The following is a 21646-nucleotide window of genomic DNA, read 5'->3' as shown; positions in this document are numbered from 1 at the left end:
GAACTGATGGCGTGCTTGGTTTTATCATTGTGATAGAAATGGTCTAGCTGATCCTATCCTTTTTCATGTGTACTTAACCACTCAAATTGCAAAAATAAAAAGCAGCCACCAACTTTACTGATATGGATCCTTTTAAAAACCCCATCAATTGTAGCACAGTTGTTTCTTCACTTGACCTCAGGAACAGACTGGCCCAAACTCTCAAAGCATACTAAACACAGGAAATTGGCATATTTATCTTTAACTTTTGCTGCACACAATGAATATGTGACTGCCCTCAAGCTCATCAAGTATAGACCACCAAGTCTCCACGCTAAAAAACTCTGCAGTACCAGTGAGTATCATAGAAGATCAACCGCACATTTTAACCATTTTTCTGAAGCAAACCACAATTACTTTTTTTCTGTTTCCAAAAATATGCCAGGCTAATAAGGCTGAAGTAACAGCAACGTTATTATTGGTTTATATAAATGACTCATTAAAGATGTTTCAAATTCAAACAGCAAATCCATTCTCCAATAACATATCGATCATGGGTATAGAATGGCTGCTTCCTTTGAATTTGTGAACACTGGATCATGTGACCTTAAATTACAGCCAAAACTCTCTTCAAGTTTAGTATACATTTCTTTAGACACACAAAGAAGAACATAAGAACTAGGAGCAGGAGTAGGCCATCTGGTCCCTCGAGTCTGCTCTGCCATTCAATAAGATCATGGCTGATCTTTTCGTGGACTCGGCTCCACTTATCCACCTGCTCACATAACCCTCATTCCTTTACTGTTCAAAAATCTATCTATCTTTGCCTTAAAAACATTCAACGAGGTAGCCTCAACTGCTTCACTGGGCAGAGAATTCCACAGACGCACAACCCTTTGGGTGAAGTTCCTCCTCAAATTAGTCTAAATCTGCTCCCCCTTATTTTGAGGCTATGCCCCCTAATTATGGTTTCACCCGTCCTGCTTTTATCTTATCTATTCCTTTCATAATTTTATATGTTTCTATAAGATCCCCTCATAGTCTTCTAAATTCCAATGATTATAGTTCCCAGTCTACTCAGTCTCACCTCACAAGCTAACTCTCTCAACTCCGGAATCAACCTAGTGAATCTCCTCTGTACCCCGTCCAGTGCCAGTCCATCCTTTCTCAAGTAAGGAGACCAAAACTGTTCACAGTGCTCCAGGTGTGGCCTCGCCAGCACCTTACACAGCTTCAACATAACCTCCTTGTTTTTAGACTCCACCCCTCTAGCAATGAAGGACAAAATTCCATTTATCTTTTTAATTGCTTGCTGTACCTGCAAACCAACTTTTTGTGATTCATGCACAAGGACACCCAGGTCCCTCTGCACAACTGCATGCTGCAATTTTTTACCATTTAAATAATAATCCCTTTTGCTGTTATTCCTACCAAAATGGATGACCTCACATTTACCAACATTGTACTTTATCTGCCAGACCCTTGCTCACTCACTTAAACTATCTATATCCCTCTGCAGACTTTCAGTGTTCTCTGCACACTTTGCTCGACCATTCATCTTAGTGTCATCTGCAAACTTTGACATACTACACTTGGTCCCCAACTTCGAGTCATCTATGTAAATTGTAAACAATGACTGAATATTGTTTGCAATAATCAGCAAGAAGCATTGTCTAAATGTCAAAGAATTAAAATTTCATTAGACCCCGGAGTTTGACGTTACCATAAAAGTAACTTTTAAAAGTCACTGGAAATTTTTGAGCCTTGCAGATTGGTAGAGAGAAACATTCACGTTAAAACTGCATTAGCTTCCCCTTTATTTACCTGAGTGAAAATGCTGTGTGTTTGACTCAAAATCCATCGTGCATCTGCATCAGGTGCTACCAGAAGCTTTACAGTGCCGATGTAAACTTCGCTACACAAGGTCCAGAAGTGGGGATCAATTAAGCTATAAACTCCTTGCAAGTGTTGAACCTGGAAGAACAAACGTGAAAGATTTGAGTTTTAGTTCAGTCAAATACTAGCTGCACTCTAGATGTATTTTTCCATAAAACGGCATATAACGTTCATTCTACATACCCGCTGGTAGCACTGGGGCAGCACGTGATCCAATGATGGCGGAGTGCGTTGCATTAAAATCCCAATGGATTGCTTTAAGAGTGGAATAACACTGTCAAAGAAAGAAATCATAATCAGAAGAATGGTCTCCTTATGCAACACCATCAAAGTCTGCTCGGTACATCACTGCTAAAAATGCATTGTTACAATTTAGCTTCCATGTCAAATTGTTTTTAACCAGCACACTCATTACTGCCCTATTTCATGATAACGAATATTAATGACAGGAGAAGATTATAGACAAACATGCATTGAGTAAACTTTAACATTCAAATATTCTGTTCTAAGCATTGATTTATTTTTACTACTTTAACTGAAACTGAATGTCAATTGCAGATGTGTGTAAATTATAGATCTGTGCATCATTGGCATCAATGTAAGGCCTTGAACTTATTATAGGATACCACTTATTTTCTCATGATTAATTAATGCTCTTTTAATACACCATTAATACACCATTAGTCTGGCCATGAATGCAAGGATTCATGAGGCAGTTTACATTCCTTCCGGTTTGTAAAGCCATCCTATTGAGACTGGTGAAAGTTTCAACACTGCAGATTGTAATAATACATATGCACCAGCTCTTAAGTTGGTGTGCTGTGGTTTTCCCCTAATTTTGTTTTCTTTTAAGTTCGCGTGCAGCTTGAAAGCAACCTGCAGGAAGTGAGATTTAAGACGATCAAGTGTCTTGAAAGACAGGCCATATCTCACTAATTTAACATGCCGGTCACTGAGGTGACAGATAGAAGAGGATTAATGGATATCAAATACATGACTTTGATGAGGTGCCATAAAAAACGATGCTAGATAAAACTGAGGTGCATGGGCAAGGAGCCAACCTGGTGAGGCAGTTCAGATATAGGTTTGTGAGGTATGAAGTAGAGATTTGGGGTAAAGAACATTCTTGAATTGGTGGATATGGAGAATGGTTTTCCTATTGATTGGCACTGGGAGCCCATCTTCAGAAATGTCAAATAAAAACAAGCTAGAAATAAAATACACCAGAAATATCTACGAATTGTATACAGGAGATTTGTTCCATTGTTTTCAGATTGTATTGAGCCACAAAGTTTGATAAAATAATGATAAAGAGCAAAAGGAAATAAGATAAAGCATTTAGGTGGAAACAGCAAAGAAAGGGAAGTATTAGGGAAGTGTTAAGTTGTACACTTCAGATGCAGGATTACAAAATGGGAATATATGCGGGGAGAAAGATAAATAGAAGGTTTTGGGGTCTAACAATTTAAGTCATTTAAATTAGTTCCTGCATTCAAATGTGTGATGACAAGTCAATGAGAGAATGGGCTCAAGAGAAATAAAATAGAAAATCATTCAAGAGCCTGGCCTTTTTTTAAATTTTAGTGCCCATCCCTAGTTCCCTTCTCGAATACAATGGAGTAGTCTGCTAAGTCACTTCAGGTGGAGTGAGGACTGCGGCCACGCATCTGCACAGTTTACACCATAAGATGTCAGATTTGTCTAATTGTAAGCATCAGTCCATTCAACAAAGTAGAGGAAACGTAAATGGAAAATATCTGCTTTAAACTTTATATTATTTTGTGGATTAAATTACTAGAAACTACTTTGCATTTTCAATTAGGTAAAATTCCTGATTAACAGAACATCCAGAATGAACACATCACACTTTCTCGATCTTAACAAACTTTAAAATCTTTTAAATCAATAGAAATGCAAACAAATTCACATGGATTAAGGCAGCAAATACAGTCCATGCCGTTAAAGTAGTTTTCCTGCAATATCTGAAGGTTAACTATACCTCTCAATTCTACATTATTGAAGAACTATATTCTTCTTCCCCAATTAAAAAGAACACATTTTAACTGTAATCCTCAAGTAACACATATTTAACACTTTCTAAAAATGTGTCATTATGTTTGCTTCGACACAAACACTTTGCCTAACAATTTGGATGATTGGAAGAATATCATCTACACTTATATTTACTCTGTCAAAGTATTTGTAATTCCTCTTTCAGATGAAGCCATTGAGTATTTGTACATTCATACATAATTATAGATTTTCACACTTTCAGATTGGTCTAATTGACTATTATCATAACAGAAGATAAAGAACTTAACTAATTTTAGTACAAAACAGCCTGATGTGTTTCGAATTTGGTATCCCCCCTTGCTGCAACATTGGTAACCTTCCAGTGATTGACATGGGTCCCATTTCTGCCTGGAGTTGGCTTATTGGTGCTCTAGTTGTCCTACGTGCTTGGTAAGGTTTTCTATGATGGCAATTTGGATTGAACAAGCTGTGGGAGCCTTTCTCCGCAGAACTGGATTGTCGGCCTGTGAAGATTTCTAATATCTTATGAACTTGGGAATTGGAAATTTCATTGAAGGTGCAGGTAAAAATCTCTTAAAATGTTGTTTGGACTTTATATAGTTTCCATACAGAGTTTTCTTTCCAGATCTCCAGCATTCACAGTATTTTGCTTTTATTATAGCAAGTGGTAGTGTTCCCATTTATCTTTAGGATCCTGATTCTATAACTAGTATGAATAAGTGGGCTGCTACATAGACCATCCATTCATGAGATCCACTTTGAATGCAAGCAATAGTATTTTCACAACAAGTTCTACACCGTGATTGACTATTGTGCAAAAGTACTTAATTGATGAAGTGCTTCAGGATGTCATGAAGCTGTGAAAAGCTCAATATAAAAGCAAGTTCTGTTATTAAAAAAAAAAGCTGCTGATGGCACAATTTAAGACAACGACATAGTCAAAGTTAACAAATGAACAAAATTATGAGATTAGAATTGCAGGCAGAAAGAAAAAGGAGATTATGAAAGTGTATCATTGTCGGATTATTTGAATTGTCTACTGAATGTAGATAGTTCATCCTGGAAATGGGAAGCACAGTAATTGCAACACAAATAGAGGAACAGCAGTAGACCATTTAGCCAGAGTCTGTTCTGCAATTCAATAAGATCATAGTTGATCTCCAACCTAACTTCATATCTGCATCTTTCCCCATACCCCTTCATGACCTAGCATCAATAATAGCTGTGGAAAGAATGATCTACACTCTTCATGTGTAGAAGTGTTTCTTAACTTCAAACCTGAAAGCACTGGCTCTAATATTTAGATTATCCTATCTAGTCCGAGACTTGCCAACCAGCAGAAATAATTTATTTGGCTTCCCTTAATATTGTGAAAACTTTGATCAATTTCAGGGAATACAACCCTGGTTCATGTAATCTTCCTCTTAATTAAACATTAGTGTCCAGGGGTGGCATGGTGGCACAGTGCCAGGGACCCAGGTTCGATTCCAGCTTTGGGTGATTGTCTTTGTGGAGTTTGTACATTTTCCCATGTCTGCATGGGTTTTCTCTGGGTGCTCCCACAGTTCAAAGATGTGCAGGTGAGGTGGAGCGACCATGATCAACGTGCGGGATTATGGGAATAGGGTGGCAGAGTGCGTCTAGGTTGAGTACTCTTTCAGAGGGTCAGTGCAGACTGGGCGGATTGAATGGCCTCCTCCTGCACTGTAGGGATTCTATGGCTATCATTCTGGTAAATCTACACTGCACTCTCACTAAAGCTAATATGTTCTTCCTAAACTACTATTCCTTTAGTTTAGAATTATATTAATTATGCAGTTTTATCTCAAATCTAAAGGTCAAGACTCTTTTTCACTAGTAGACTGTGATCTTCTGATCCCCTTACAATTACATGAGATGAAAAGAAAAAGTATCAGCCAATCCACAAGGAGGTATTATATCACAACCCCTTCTTCAAACTAAAAAACAGGACAATTGTGGTTTCTTGCATAGCATTCTACACACACCATAAATCATGTAGACCAGGAGCCCAACTGCTTCACATTTGATTAAAAAGATAGTTTGAACTTAGTTCAATTAAACATTTTATATGATATATATTAGATGTTTAAAAGCATGCCAATATACGTATATAATGGTTATTCATATAATTAATAATTGCTCAATTACTTAAATTTTGCAATAGAATTGCATCTTGTAAAACAGGAACTTTATGGCAGCTCGGTCAGCAGAATTTAAAAAAATTATTTGTTGGATTTGAGCCAAAGAGAATGTCCATTACTACAGATGAAAAATATAAAGATGTTTATCTGAGTCATGGTCAGAATGAAACTGACTTTCTCCTATGCTCATTAAGCTTCACTGTGAAACAACATCTTACATGCTATTCCCAATGAGCTAAAAATATTAGTAATAAAAATATGCCACTCTTGGGTATTTGGTACTTCCATAACTATGGATGAGGTAATGCCAATGCTTAATTTATAGACACACACACTCCAATCTCACAATGTGATAAATGAGAGTGCAGTTGAATCAATGCTTGTTCCAATCATATTTCTATAAACTTTCTCAACTAATGCTTTAAGGGTAAATGATTGACACCATTTGATTGAGACACTAATATAGTCAGACCTTTCTTGCATTTGAGACCAAAAGGTATTCTGGGTCTTCAGGGTAGCCTTGCATGACCTGGTAAAGGTGAGTGTACTGCAATGGAAGGGCAGCTTTCTGGGTTTGAATCACTACTGGACTGATTAATTGTTTTTTTATTTTAATTCAGACCTGGAACTAATTTGTTTGTTCTATTAAAATCCAATTCTGTCCACACTGTAATATACATATAGGACCAAGAGTAATATGAAATACTGGGAGGACAAACTTTCCAATGATTTGGATGCAAGCAGTTTTGAATATACTTGGAATTTGCTCCATATTAAAAGATGGATCTAACATAGTTACTTTCTAGTAGAATATGATTGTTATGGATGAACATTTCCGTTGATCCCAGCACAAATCTTAAGATCTCACTTCAATCTGATGCGGTCTGTTTAGGTCAGCGTACAGTTTTTACAAACATCAAGGACCAGGAAGGTTGTACAGAAGTTTTAGCTCACTTGGTGCTCTTTCCCTACATATAGTAGCAGATGCCTCATTTAAATCTCTTAAATCTAGACTTGTTCAGGTCATATAAAACCAGTTTATTCAGCCTTAGCTCATTCTTTCACTAAACTATTGACAGAAAATAAACACAGGGCGGCACGGTAGCACAGTGGTTAGCACTGCTGCTTCACAGCTCCAGGGTCCCGGGTTCGATTCCCGGCTCGGGTCACTGTCTGTGTGGAGTTTGCACATTCTCCTCGTGTCTGCGTGGGTTTCCTCCGGGTGCTCCGGTTTCCTCCCACAGTCCAAAGATGTGCGGGTTAGGTTGATTGGCCAGGTTAAAAATTGCCCCTTAGAGTCCTGAGATGCGTAGGTTAGAGGGATTAGTGGGTAAATATGTGGGGGTAGGGCCTGGGTGGGATTGTGGTCGGTGCAGACTCGATGGGCCGAATGGCCTCCTTCTGCACTGTAGGGTTTCTATGATTTCTATGACAAAGATTTTCAGTTTAGAAGCAGACACCAGAGATAATTTGTGCCCGATGTAGCATTGAGAAAGCTATTCACCACAGCGAGAGGCAGCCCGCCATTGGCTGGCGATGGGATCTTCTGGTCCTGCCTTTGTCAATGAGGTTTCTCATTGAATGCATCCTTCGCCGCCGTGAAACCCATGCCGGGGGTGCGCTATCGATGGGATCGGAAGATCCCACTGGTGTGAACGGCCGGAAAGTTCCAGCCATAAAGCTGTAATATGCAAACTACATCTACGATTTCATGTTGGAAAAAGTTGGCAATTGTACCAGTGTGTTTGTGGGACTGGGTAGAGGCCACACTGGGAAGGAGTGCCTTACATTACTTTCATACACCTAACAGTTGATGCAAAAGTAGCACTGTCAGAGGCCCAAGAATAATTCACTGGCAACTCTGTGAAACTCTACTGATTCAAGGTCTAATATTGGGGGACCTCAAGCCTACCATTCAGACCCAGGATACCCTACACCCCTAAAAGTGGGCCGATCTGATTTTTAAAAATTCATTCATGGAATATGGACATCACTGGCTAGGCCAGTATTTATTTCCCATCCCTAAATGTCCCCAAGGTGGGTAGTGGTGAGTTGCCTTCTTGAACTGCTCTCCATGTGCTGTAGTTAAACCCAAAGTACTATTAAGGAGGGAGCTCAGATTTTGACCCAGCAACAGTGAAGGAGAGCTTCCACGTGGTAGTGTTCCCATGTACCTGCTGCGCTTGTCCTTTGCCTTGGTAGCTGTTGTAGGTTTCAAAGGAGTTAAGGAGCCTTGGTGAGTTGCAGCATTGCATCTTGTAGATGGTACACATGGCTGCCACTGAATGTTTGTGGATGGGGTGACAATCAAACGGGTTGCTCTGTCCTGGATGGTATCAAGCTTTAAGTGTTATAGGAGCTGCAATCATCCAGGCAAGTGGAGAGTATTCCACTACACTTCTGACTTGTGCCTTGCAGATGGAGGACAGGTTTTGGGAAATCAGAAGCGGAGTTATTTTGCTGCAGGATTCATAACCTCTGACCTGCTCTTGTAGCCACAGTATTTATATGGCTAGCACAGTTCAGTTTTTGGTTAACGGTAACCCCCGGAATGTTGATAGTGAGACATTCAGCGATGGTAGTGCCATTGAATGTCATGGGGCAATGATCAAGATTCTCTCTTTTGGATATGGTCATTACCTGCCATTTGTGTGGTGTGAATGTTACTTGCCGTTTGTCACCCCAAGCCTCAATATTGTCCAGGTCTTACTTCTTTTGGACATGGACTGCTTTAGTGTTGAGTCGTCATGAATGATACTGAACATTGTGTAATCACCAGCAAACATCCCTACTTCTGACCTTATGACAGAAGGAAAGAAACAGCTGAAGATGGTTTGGCCTGGTACACTTCCTTGTGGAACTCTAGCAATGATGTCCTGGAACTGAGATGATTGACCTCCAACAACCATAGCCATCTTTCCTCGTGCTATGTATGATTGCAACCAGCGGAGAGTCCTCCGCCAATTCCCAACGACTCCAGTTTTGGTAGGACTCCATGATACGACGCCCAGTCAGTCTGGATGTCAGGGGCAGTCACTTTCACCTTACCTCTGGAGTCGAGCTGTTTTGATCGCTTTTTAATCAAGGCTGTAATGATCTCAGGAGTTTAGTGACCCTGGCAGAACCAAATCTGCGCTTTAGTAAGAAACTTATTACTAAGTGTCGCTTGATAGCACTGTTGATGAGCCCCTTTCAGTATTTTACTGATGAGTGAGAGCAGACTGGTGGGACGGCAATTTGCCGTGTTGAATCTGTCCTGATTTTTGTGTATGGAACATACCTGGGCTATTTTCCACATTGCTGGGTAGATGTTAGTGTTGTAACTTTAGTGGAACAGCCTGGTTAAGGGTGCAGCATGTTCTGGAGCACAAATCTTCAGTACTATTTCCGGAATATTGTCAGGGCCCATGGACTTTGCAGTATCCAGTGCCTTCAGCTGTTTCTTGATATCACATGGAATGAATCAAGTTGGCTGAAGACTGGCATCTGTGATGCTGCACTTTATGTCCAAGGACTGTGCGGTGACCACTCAATACAGATACTGTCATGGACAGACGCATCTACGGCAGGTAGGTTGGTGAGGATAAACTTATGTTTTTTCCTCTTGGTGGTTTGCTCACCACTTGCTGCAGACCCAGCATGATGTGATGCCATGAGACTTCATGCTTGTGAGACAGGACATACCAAGGCTGATGATGGTGATGTCGGGGACATTATTTGTAAGGGATGTTTCCGTGAGTACAACTGTGTCAGGTTTTTGCTCAACTAGTCTCTAAGACAGCTCTCCCAATTTTGCCACAAACCCCAAATGTTAGTAAAGAACACTCTGCAGGGTCATCAGGGCTGAGTTTACCATTGTCCTTTCTGGTGCTTTTGCTATTGCTGGTGGTCTGTCCTGTTTCATTTCTTATTGACTTTCAAACTAAGTGGTTTACTAGGTCATTTAAGACAAAACCACATTGCTCTGGGTCTGGAGTCACATGTAGGCCAGATTAGGTAAGGATATCAGAATATCTCTCCTCAGTGAACCAGATGGGTCCTTATAACAATTGTGGGGAGGCAATGGCCTAGTGGTATTATCGCCAGATTATTAATCCAGAAACTCAGTTAATGTTCAGGGGATCAGGGTTCGAATCCCGCCATGGCAAATGGTGGAATTTGAATTCAATAAAAAAAATCTGGAATTAAGAATCGACTGATTAACATGAAACCATTGCCTATTGTCAGAAAAAGACAAATGTACTTTAGGTAAGGAAGTCTGCCGCCCTTACCTGGTCTGGCTTACATCGGACTCCAGAGCCAAAGCAATGTGGTTGACTCTCAACTGTCCTCCAAAGGCAACTAGGGATGGGCAATAAATGCTGGCCAGCCAGTGACGCCCATGTCCCACGAATAAAAAAAATGATAATGGTTTCATCGTCATCGTTAGTCTTTTAATTCCATCTACCTTGGTGGGATTCAAACCTAGGCACCTGGGTCTCTGGATTACTCTGCCTCCCCCAAATTTCTACCACATTATTTAATCTTTGCAAAGACCCTGCTACAGTATTAATAAGACATGACTATTGTGGAATGGCACAATGGTATGGACAGATGCATCCACGGCACGTAGGCTGATGAGGATAAAGTTCTATGGTGGTTTGCTGAAATTTCAATAATTGACTTTAAATGACAGTGCCAAGCCAAACAAAGAAGTACACCATCATCTTCACACCTTGTATTAATACAAAAATACAAATCAGAAGTGACTGACATGTTGGCAATTTTTAAATCTAAATCCAGTATTTTTAAATAGCTGATTTAAAAAACTGGAACTAAGAATGCTTTGATATAGCACTTCAAGTTTCATAACAGCAAGTTACTTTATGTAAACAAATCTAGAAATTACAAATTCCTCTGATCTTCCCCGCACCCGAGTCATTGTCACATGAAGCTTGTGCATCAGCATATGGCCAAGTGTTTTATCTTCCACGTGTTTACTGGCGTTGCCTACATTTAAACCACAAAATGTTGTAATAGTAAACTTCATAAGAAGCATATTATTGTATTCTCTCTTATTTGAGTTTTTGACACGCCAGTGCACTGCAATAAACTGTAACTCTTCGATACTAAGTTGCATGGCATATGTGAATAGGTGCAATATTATATTAAGTCTTTAAAAATTCAACTTCACCAATGGTGTCAATTTTTATCACCATTTCTAAAGCAGATTTTAAGCAACACTATCACAAATTGAGAAGCAATTGCCCAACTTCATATTCTTTGGCAAATAGCAACCAAATTCAAGTGAGTTAACTCAAAAAATTATGCAATAAACGTACAATAAGCCCACCATGGATAAAAAGAAGTTCACTATCTCACCTTCTGAACCCATCATTTTTGACCACAAAATTACATTTTTGTAATTTTTAAAGCTTTTCTTATGTCCCATGATCTAAGTGGAGGTGTAAGAACTATTCTCCAATCCATCGGTTTTAAGAGCCAGGAATCATTTTTTTGATTCTTGGGAACATGTGTTGCATAGTGCAGCACATTGGTTATTGGATTGTGCCTCATGTTGCATAGCCATAGAACCATAGAAAATTACAGCTCAGAAACAGGCCTTTTGGCCCTTCTTGTCTGTGCCGAACCATTTTTTGCCTCGTCCCACTGACCTGCACTTGGACCATATCCCTCCACACCCATCTCATCCATGAACCCGTCCAAGTTTTTCTTCAATGTTAAAAGTGCATTTACCACGTGCAGTAAATGTTAAAAGCACATTTACCACTTTATCCGGCAGCTCATTTCACACTCCCACCACTCTCTGCGTGAAGAAGCCCCACCTAATATTCCCTTTAAACTTTTCTCCTTTCACCCTTAACCCATGCCCTCTGGTTTTTTTCTCCCCTAGCCTCAGCGCAAAAAGCCTGCTTGCATTCACTCTATCTATACCCATCAAAATCTTATACACCTCTATCAAATCTCTCCTCAATCTTCTACGCTCCAGGGAATAAAGTCCCAACCTATTCAATCTCTCTCTGTAACTCAGCTTCTCAAGTCCCAGCAACATCCTTGTGAATCTTCTCTGCACTCTTTCAACCTTATTTACATCCTTCCTGTAACTAGGTGACCAAAACTGTACACAATACTCCAAATTCGGCCTCACCAATGCCTTATATAACCTTACCATAACACTCCAACTTTTATACTCGATACTCCCATTTATAAAGGCCAATGTACCAAAGGCACTCTTTACGACCCTATCCACCTGTGATGTCACTTTTAGGGAATTCTGTACCTGTATTCCCAGATCCCTCTGTTCAACTGCACTCTTCAGAGTCCTACCATTTACCCTGTACGTTCTACTTTGGTTTGTCCTTCCAATGTGCAATATCTCACACTTGTCTGCGTTAAATTCCATTTGCCATTTTTCAGCCCATTTTTCTAGTTGGTCCAAATCCCTCTGCAAGCTTTGAAAACCTTCCTCACTGTCCACTACACCTCCAATCTTTGTATCATCAGCAAACTTGCTGATCCAATTTACCACATTATCATCCAGATCATTGATATAGATGACAAACAACAATGGACCCAACACCGATCCCTGCGGCACACCACTAGTCACAGGCCTCCACTCAGAGAAGCCAAAGATTATGAATCAAGAATTGCGCATAAAGACTAACTGCAAATTTGTTCGTTAGTTGGTTCCACCCCAAATGTTCCCTGTGACATCTTGCTCTAAATTCTAATCATTGGAGATTGTTCTGAGCTTCCCACCTGAGTACTTATTTACTCCTGTCCAAACATTGTACCAAATGTTGGTATTTGATTCCAACACCGTAGTGTATGAGACATGTTGAAACAGAGGTAGTCTAGTTATTTCATTGTAGTTTGTTTACCATAGTTCTGGGAAACTAAAATTAAAACTTGGGGGGTGGGGGGGGGGGGGTGATATTTAACATGCTAAAACTAAGGTAAAGTAGTACATTCAGTAGTTGATGAGAGTTCCTCTTAACATCTCAGTATTTCTTGGAGGTGACTTCATTCGTAAAAACCAGCTTCATGCAAAGCGATGGCGAGGAAAACAGCCAAAGTAACAGGATGAGAGAACTATAGAAGTATTTGGAGAAGCTTTATAAATAGCTTCGATAGTAAAAAGTGAGAGGATGTTTCAGATGTCATCACACAAATAACACTCCAGTGTTACATCACTGTTGAAATTCATGTTATATAAAATAAATTCACTACAAATAAACTGCTTTCTTTAAGTGAGAAGTCCATGTTGGCAACTACCTCAATCTTGAATCACCTTATGCCCATTCCCTCCATTCTTGCAACCATGCTGCTTTTGGTCATTGCCTCTCCCTTGTGAGTGTGAAGCTTCATATCATCTAAATCCACAGGACGGCTGATTGGATTTGGGGGTTTGTAGACCATACTTGCTACTTTAAGGCACTGTTCTTCAGAAGAAATGGGAAACTGTATTTAGCACAATATTTTGGTCTTGAATTTCCTGACCACTCAAATGTTCTATGGTTGCTCAAGTCTGTTACTTTAGTGACATCAATGTATATAAAAGATAATTTCCCCTTATTTTTGGTATATGTGCTCAGTGCACGTCACATTGTTGGCTGTTTTCTGACCTGTGCTTTTACCTCTTAAAACCAATGTTTTTTTGAAGTAAACAATACTGGCTAAAACCACTGATTTAAAACACTCCCTGGACGCTAAACATAAGAAAGCTGGTAGGATACTGATCATCAGTTATTTTAAGTGTGTGAATTGGCCACACTGATAACCATTCGAACACTCTGCTATGCAATTTCTTGGAACAGTTAGGACAGCCAATACTGCTTTAGTAATCATCTTCGCTAGCCCATACTGTGAGCACACTTGCCTTGCCTTTTCCAGGAATAGGGTTGCTCAATTATTTGCCCATACAAGAAAACGTTGGCGCTCTTTGTAAAAAATCATTACAGAGAATTATACAGAAACTGCAAAGCAGAAAACAGGTTAATTTGCTCAATCTGTATTGGTGTCTATCCTCCACATGAACTGTAAGCAGTCCATCCATATTTGTTTTTTCCCTGTTCCTGCAACCATCAGTCTAACATATTATTAAACCTTCAGATAATATCTCTGATTTTAATTCCACAGTTTGCTTGCTTTAGCATTTCTACTAATTTGTCACCCTAGCCATTTTGTCCGACTGTTCAGGTACATTCACAGTCCATAAAGAATTAAATGTGGATCACAGAATAGCATGCCATTGAATAAGCATAAAAATGCTTCAACACATTGAAGGTTTTTTTTATTAAAGTGAAATCCAAAACAATTTTATCAACAAACGCTTAGGATTGCAAACATTTCAATGTAACAAAATATTAAAGCAATTATGGAGACTGCAGGAGATCACAAAGAACATGAACAAACTTTGGGGAAGAGATAAAGGTGGCGAATCACAAGTTTCACTTTACCCTTTATGTGAACTAACTAATGTATTAAGTGCTGTTCTAGTGTTAGTTTAGTTTACTTATTAGTGTCACAAGTAGATTTGCAATGAAGTTACTGTGAAAATCCCCTAATCACCACACTTGGGCGCCTATTAATCATCATGTATATAAATACCTTGTTAAAGGAATGAAAATTATGAGAGAAATTTAAAAAACAGCATAAGATTTTTAAACAAGGTGTGATTGCTATAAACAGGATTCTTCTAACAATTTGTGAAACATTAATCTTTAGTCAACAACTAAAGATAAATATAACTGTCATTTATTCCAAACTGCAAGTACCCGGATATTTTTCTAGCATTCAGAAAGCCTTTGCCATAAAGCACAGGACTCTCAAACTTACAAATCTGAAACACTGGGTGTTGCCTAACCAATTAACCACAAACGGAAGTGTTTTTAAACTCTTATGTTGTAGTTAAAAGCTTGGGAAGTCACAAGCAAGCTTACAGTTATGAAACATATATGATTCTGTAAAACAAACCAAGTTGCCCTCAGAGTGCAAATGCAAACTATGAAATTATTACTACTTTTGACACCATTACATATTAAAAGTCATTTTGTAATGTTATTCCTTTGCCTTCATCATTCATCAACTCCAGCAATTCAAGCATATCGTCAGCCATCAGAACTCAGTAATTAAAATATTTTTCAAAAAGTACAAACTCATAAGTAGCACAACTTTCACAATCAACCCTTCCTGCAATTAAATATTGATTTATTGCAGTCAGCCTGATACTGTCAAGAGTTACACTACACTAGAATGTAGTTTAATATAAAACATCTTGCATTTTTATAGCATCCTTAATACTGTAAAATCATAGAAAGTTACAGCAAGCAAAGAGGCCCTTCAGCTTATTATGTCCGTCCTTTGCCTTGTTGGGTTTGTGATGTACTAGTTGAAAAAGTTGCCATGAATGCATTCATGACATCTACTCTCTCAGCGTTTTTCATACCAATTCTACCCCAATCAATATTAGGACATCCTTGAAAATCAAGTTTGCCGACGTATTTGCTCTTCTAACTCCCTTTGATTGTTTGGGGGTCTATCATACATTCCTAGCGTTGTTCTTTTGTCTGGTGCAACCCACATGCCCTCGTTTGGGGATCCTTCTACCATACGATCAGTTTTCGAAGCTATAAAGAGTGTAATATTTATCAAAACAATCTCCCTCTTTATCCTCCCTCTATGTTGTCTGAAAATCCTGTAATGAGGAGCTGATGTTTCCTGCCCTTCTTTCAGCCATGCTCAGTAAAATCTATATTATACTCCCACGTACCAACCTGTGCTCTCAGCTCACCTGAGTATTCCTTAGATTTCTTGTACAACAATATATACCATATAGCACTGCCAAAAACCCTTGTAGTCCATTTTTTAACCTTTTGCTTCCATTGTATTCCAAACATGCTTAATACATTTCCGCCTTCCATTTCCAACTTTTCTTTTCACCCATCTGAATGAACTCTCAAATTCCCATCCCCTATCGAGCTAGTTTACACCCTCCCCAACAACATTAGCAATCTCCACTATGGCCCATGAGGATATTGGCCTCAGTCCCTATTGAATAGCAACTTATCCGGCTTGTACAGGTCCTACCTCCTTGAAAAGCAGTTCCGTGCCAAGAATCTAAAGCCCTCTAACCCGTATCACCTTTCCAGCCACATGTTCATCAGTTCCATCTTCCCTGTTTCTGTACTCACACGGCACCAGGAATAATCTGGAGATTGCTACCTTTGAAGTCCTGCTATTCAATCTCTCACCTAGTTCCTTAGGATCTCATCCCTCTTTTAGCCTATGGCATTGGTGCCAAAATGGACAAGGCCTCTGGCTGTTCACTGCTCACACTCCCCTACCGCATTTTGCTATTCCGCCCTTCTGCTTCACGGTGCACTCCCCATCAGCTCCCCATGCAGTTGAGCCAAAGTGCCATGGATTTGGTTCTGCTTGCAATCTCAGAGGAACCATCACTCTCACCAGTATTCAGAACTGAATTCCAGTTGGAGAGCAAGACACTCTCCAAGGAAATTCTGCACTACCTCCTGCTCTTCCTTGGCTGCAGTAGTCACCCATTCCCACTCTGCATGCACAACTGCAGTGACCACATCCAGAAATATGATACGCATGAAATTCTGAACCTTGCAATTGAATGGCAGTGACTCCAGCTGTCACTCAAGCTCAGAAACCGAGAGTTCAAGCTGATCTAGCTGGTGGCATCTTCTGCATTGTGGTGGCTAGGCCATGAGAAGCATCCAGGATTTCTTGTATGACACTTGCTTGCAGTCCACAGGACTGAGGTGGCCTGCTATACTTTTTCTTTGTAGACTATTAATTTACCAGTTTATCAACTTACACTTACCAGCTACTCATCATTAATTAACTCCTACCCAGTTTGTGGTGTTGCTTGTTTCAAGACATTTCAGGAGTGTTATCAAACAAAATTTGACAAAGCTGCATACAGGGACATTGGGGCAGGAGACCAAAAGTTATGACCATATGTTAGTTTTAAGGGAACGTCTTAAAGAAGGTAAGAGAGGTGGAGGGGTTTAGGGAGGGAATTCCAGAGATTAGGTTTTAAGCAATTGAAGGCATGGCCACCAATGGTAGAGTAGTGGAGTAGTTAAAATTGGAGGCTGGGGAATGCACAGGGGGCTTGAATGGAAGATATCATGCAAGGTACATCTAAATTATAATGGAAACTTAATGGGGCCTCCAATGATTGGAAAAATAAAATCACTGTTTTCTCAGTCCGGTTAAAAAGCAACAAATATTCATGAATTGATTTAAATTGATCAGTTCTCTTTTGCACCAGAATTATTAGAGTACATGATCTGGAAAATGCAGGAAGGCTAAAAAGGACAAAAGGTAATTTGCCTTTTTTGGGTGAATTCTGTGCACGATTGAAGTCAACGATGTATTGCCAGGAGATGTAAAGAATTGTGGGGAGGGTGTAGGGGTGGTGGAGGGAGGAGTATTTGGCCCTTAGCTCTTTTCTTTCAACTCCACCTTCCCACACTAGTTCTATATTGCCTAATAGCCAAAAATGTTCGATTTCTGTCTTGAATACTCAATCACTGACCCCTTGCCACGACACTATTGACACCGAGTGGTGACTCTCCAGCCAGGTAAAGACCAGCATCTATTCTGTCAAACTCTAAGAATTTTATATTTCAATTAGATTACCTTTCATTCTTCTAACTTAAAGAAAATATAGGCCTTGTTTATTGAATCCCTCCTCATAGAACAATTCTCTCATTCCTGGAATCAGTCTTTGTTGGACTCCATTGAAGGCAAGTACATCAGTCATTACACAAGGAAACCAAAACACAATACATTCCAGGTGTGATCTCACAAAGGCCCTTTATAATTGTAGTCAAACCTCTTCACTCATACTCCAACCACATTATAACAAAGGCCAACATACCATTTTCCTTCCTAATTGTTTGTTGTACTTGCATGTTAACTTTGTGATTTGTGTACAAGAATACCTAGGTCTTTCTGAATACTGAATAACTCGTGTTTCACCATTTAAAAACTATTCTGCATTTCTATTTTCCCTACTATAGTGGATAACTTCACATTTCTCCACATTATCTTTCACCTGCCATGTCTTGCCCATTCCTTAGTCTAAATCCTTCTACAGCCTTGTGTCCTCCTCACAGCTTAATTTCCATCTAACTTTGTATCAGCAGTAAACTTGGGCATATTACATTTTATACACTGGTGTCAATATTAACCAATCCATGGCAAAGTTATTTTTTATTTAATATAATTTACTCTCAGAACATTGGGAAAACTGGCAAAGCAACTTTAAAAAAATCCTTTGTCCCTTTACACTGAGAAACTCATGTCTCTAAACTGCTGTGGCCCTTTTCGTGGAGAAGGCTACAATATTAGATATAGATAAAAGATTCCTCCCACACTGTCCAAACAACATGCCTTAACCCATTTTCAGACAAATGCCCTGTACTACATCAATGTGACACTTTCACATTTTTCACAAGAGTCACTTGTGGCTTGTGCTCATCAAGGTCAATTTTCTACAGGATATCCACACCAAGTAGGAACTACATTGAGAGTGCTCCATAATTGCCGAGGCTTTAGTGTGCCATGGTCAAAAAAGATGCATGGAGAATTGCTCCAAACTAATGTCAGGCAACATTCTTATTGGCACAGAAGACTTTCATACTATCAGTGTGGATTTAAAGCCAAGTCCTTGAAGTCGAATATTAGTGTGTAATCCTTGTACCATTCAGGCCACAATTTCTGTCAAGTGGATTTGATTCAAATGGCAAAGTTGTAGAAGCATTTATGCATAACACTGTCCCAACCTACTTCACATGACAGGCAGCTAGCTTAAAGTCACCAGCCAAGCACGAGCAGTGCTTCTCCACCACCATCACGCACCCACCCTCCCCCAAGACACCAGGTGCCCAGGAATTCCAATTCAATTGTTTATGCTGCTCTAACTTCCTCAGATACACGTGCAGTCAACTTTAACAGCAGCAGAGGAACTACAAGTTTCATTCCAAATCAAGACCAGAGTATGATGTGAAACTGCTTAAAATGTAGAACAACTTAGATTTATAGCACTAGTTGAAATGGAACCGCATGTCCACTTTTTCCAAATAATCTTCAAGCATTCTGAATTATAATCGATGATTATGTCTTACTTTTGGATTTGTAAAGTAATTTTTTTTAAGATTGGAAAGCTATTCAAATCAAAGATAAAATTACACGGACAATGCATTAGCTATCAGAGGGCTATTAAAACCGGCGAAATCAAAACACAGAGGTATCACAATCAGAGTTAATATTACATTACCAAAAAACAGCAATTCTTTTCAATTTTAGAAAATAAATTACAAGAGAGTGGATGCATAATCCAAATAATGAGCGCTGAGCCAAAGGTGATATTAGGAAGTGTGACCAATAGTTTGGTGAAAGCAAGATTTTAAGAGTTTTAAGGGAGATGGATACACAAAGGGAGAGATTCCAGAACCTAGGACCCAGATGACAGGCATGGCCACTAGTGAAGGGAATGCAGGTCAGAGGAATGAAGGCAAGGGCTGGGTAGTCTGTGACATGTTACAGAAATAGAGAGGGCGGAGGGCCTAATGGGACTTAAACTTGACTTCAACCCCCATAACATTTCACAACCAATACTCTTTACAGCAAGTAAATAGTTTTAAAGTGTGGTCATTGTTGCAATGTTGAGAAACAGCAGCCAATTTGAGTACAGGGATAAATGTTGGCCATGGCAAGAATTTTTAACTTAAGGTGGTGTCGGGAACCAGGAGCCAATGTTTTTGATTTGATTTATTATTGTCACATGTATTAGTATACAGCGAAAAGTATTGTTTCTTGCGCGCTATACAAAGCATACCATACATAGAGAAGGAAAGGAGACAGTGCAGAATGTAATGCTAGTCATAGCTAGGGTGTAGAGAAAGATCAACTTGACATAAGGTAAGTCCATTCAAAAGTCATTCAATGTAGGTCAATGAAAACAGGGCTTTTGACATACGATATAATTACTTTGACAAGTGGAGGTTACAGATAAATGGCTACTCGAACTATTTGTGAATTTTAGTCTATGGATATGTGACACTTTGTAGATCTAAAGCTGTCTAATTCATACGTCAGGGACAGCATCTTTGTAAGATGTGATAAAGAAGTATACAGATACAAGACACAATTTTACAGATGCAATTCAATTTGTATTTTATATAAATTGAAACTATTTCTTTTTATTTCCTCATAGCTTAAATTTATGTTCTAATATGAGTGTTAGCTGCTCATATACAAGCAGATAAGGTGGATCTAAATGAGGAAATGCACCACATTCAAGCTTTCCCAGAACTGACAAAGAATAAATTGTTTTTTGCAACGATGCTGCACGGTAAATGTTAAAACATAAGAAATATATAGAATGCTTTTGACATCTCAAATATAATGAAAAGGTTCACAGACAAGTTAAAAGTTTACTGAAGCGTGAATTATTGTTCAGGCAAATGTATATATCATGCCATTAACTAATTGGAACTGGCTCTGAACATCTGCAAGTGGTTATGAAACAAAGCTTAAAAATGATGCAAGGTATGTAATAATAAAATTTAAGTGCAAAATTATTTTCCTTAATACACAAGAGGTTGGAATTTAAAGCTCACCTGGTGGTTAGCTGGTTATTGTGGATAATCTTCACAAGAGAAATAAAAATTATAATGTGCATTTTAACAGTTGATTTAAATATTTCTAATGTGTAATGACCATTGCTTCAATTATTCCAGTTACTAAGCTGTATTTATTGCCTTTAACATATAAAAATGCTGAAAACAACACAAGGAAAAACGGATGCTGCACTAAAGTACCTAACAATATAACAGTCACCTCTAGATCTCAGATGACAAATGAGCATTGTTTAATGTGTCAATAATTTCAATATGGACACACAATGCTGTTTCTGTCTCACTTATTCCTTGCTAATCACTCTTTAGCCAAAAGGCCCGAAAATAGATCAACTCCCATGTTAACTCCATGTTTTTAAAATATTTTATCAGCGTCACAAGTAGGCTTACATTAACACTGCAATGAAGTTACTGTGACAATCCCCTAGTCGCCACACACTGCCGCCTGTTCAGGTACACTGAGGGAATATTTATAATGGCCAATGCACCTAATCAGCACATCTTCTAGACTGTGGGAGGAAACTGGAGCACCCAGAGGAAACCTATGCAGACACGGGGAGAACATGCACACTCCGCATTGACAGTGACCTAAGCTAGGAATCAAGCCAGGGGAATCAAGCCTGGGTCCCTGGCGCTGTGAGGCAGCAGTGCTAACCACCCTGCTACCCTTCGTCTTGTTCTACTTGAGGAAATTCTCTTTAAAGCTAACACAGGTTTTCCAAAGTACCAAGATTCCATGACACTGTCAGAAACATTCACAAGCGTGTATGGTCAAAGAATGGGATCCACACTGCATCATTCTGAGACTTTTGTGCAGTAATTGTGTTCCACTACTACAAAAATGGGCCACAATTTACAGGAAAATTCCATACATTACAAAATAAGTCTGACCAGTCA

At 39.2% G+C, this 21646-nt stretch overlaps 1 protein-coding gene across 1 annotated transcript in view; it reads right to left on the bottom strand.

Annotated features, from left to right (window-relative positions):
- Positions 1-21646, bottom strand: part of slc30a7 (solute carrier family 30 member 7) — a 68493-nt gene that overhangs the window by 4337 nt on the left and 42510 nt on the right. The window contains exons 9-10 of the mRNA XM_078218236.1: positions 2059-2149; positions 1804-1953 (exon numbers count right to left, since the gene is read on the bottom strand). Coding sequence (XP_078074362.1) covers positions 1804-1953; positions 2059-2149 — 241 coding nt within the window. The remainder of the gene's footprint in view (positions 1-1803; positions 1954-2058; positions 2150-21646) is intronic.

This window comes from Mustelus asterias, chromosome 8, assembly GCF_964213995.1.
Source record: "Mustelus asterias chromosome 8, sMusAst1.hap1.1, whole genome shotgun sequence".
Classification (NCBI taxonomy): Eukaryota; Metazoa; Chordata; class Chondrichthyes; order Carcharhiniformes; family Triakidae; genus Mustelus; species Mustelus asterias.
The sequence above is the reverse complement of the archived record's forward strand: the minus strand, read 5'-3'. Positions and strand labels throughout refer to the sequence as shown.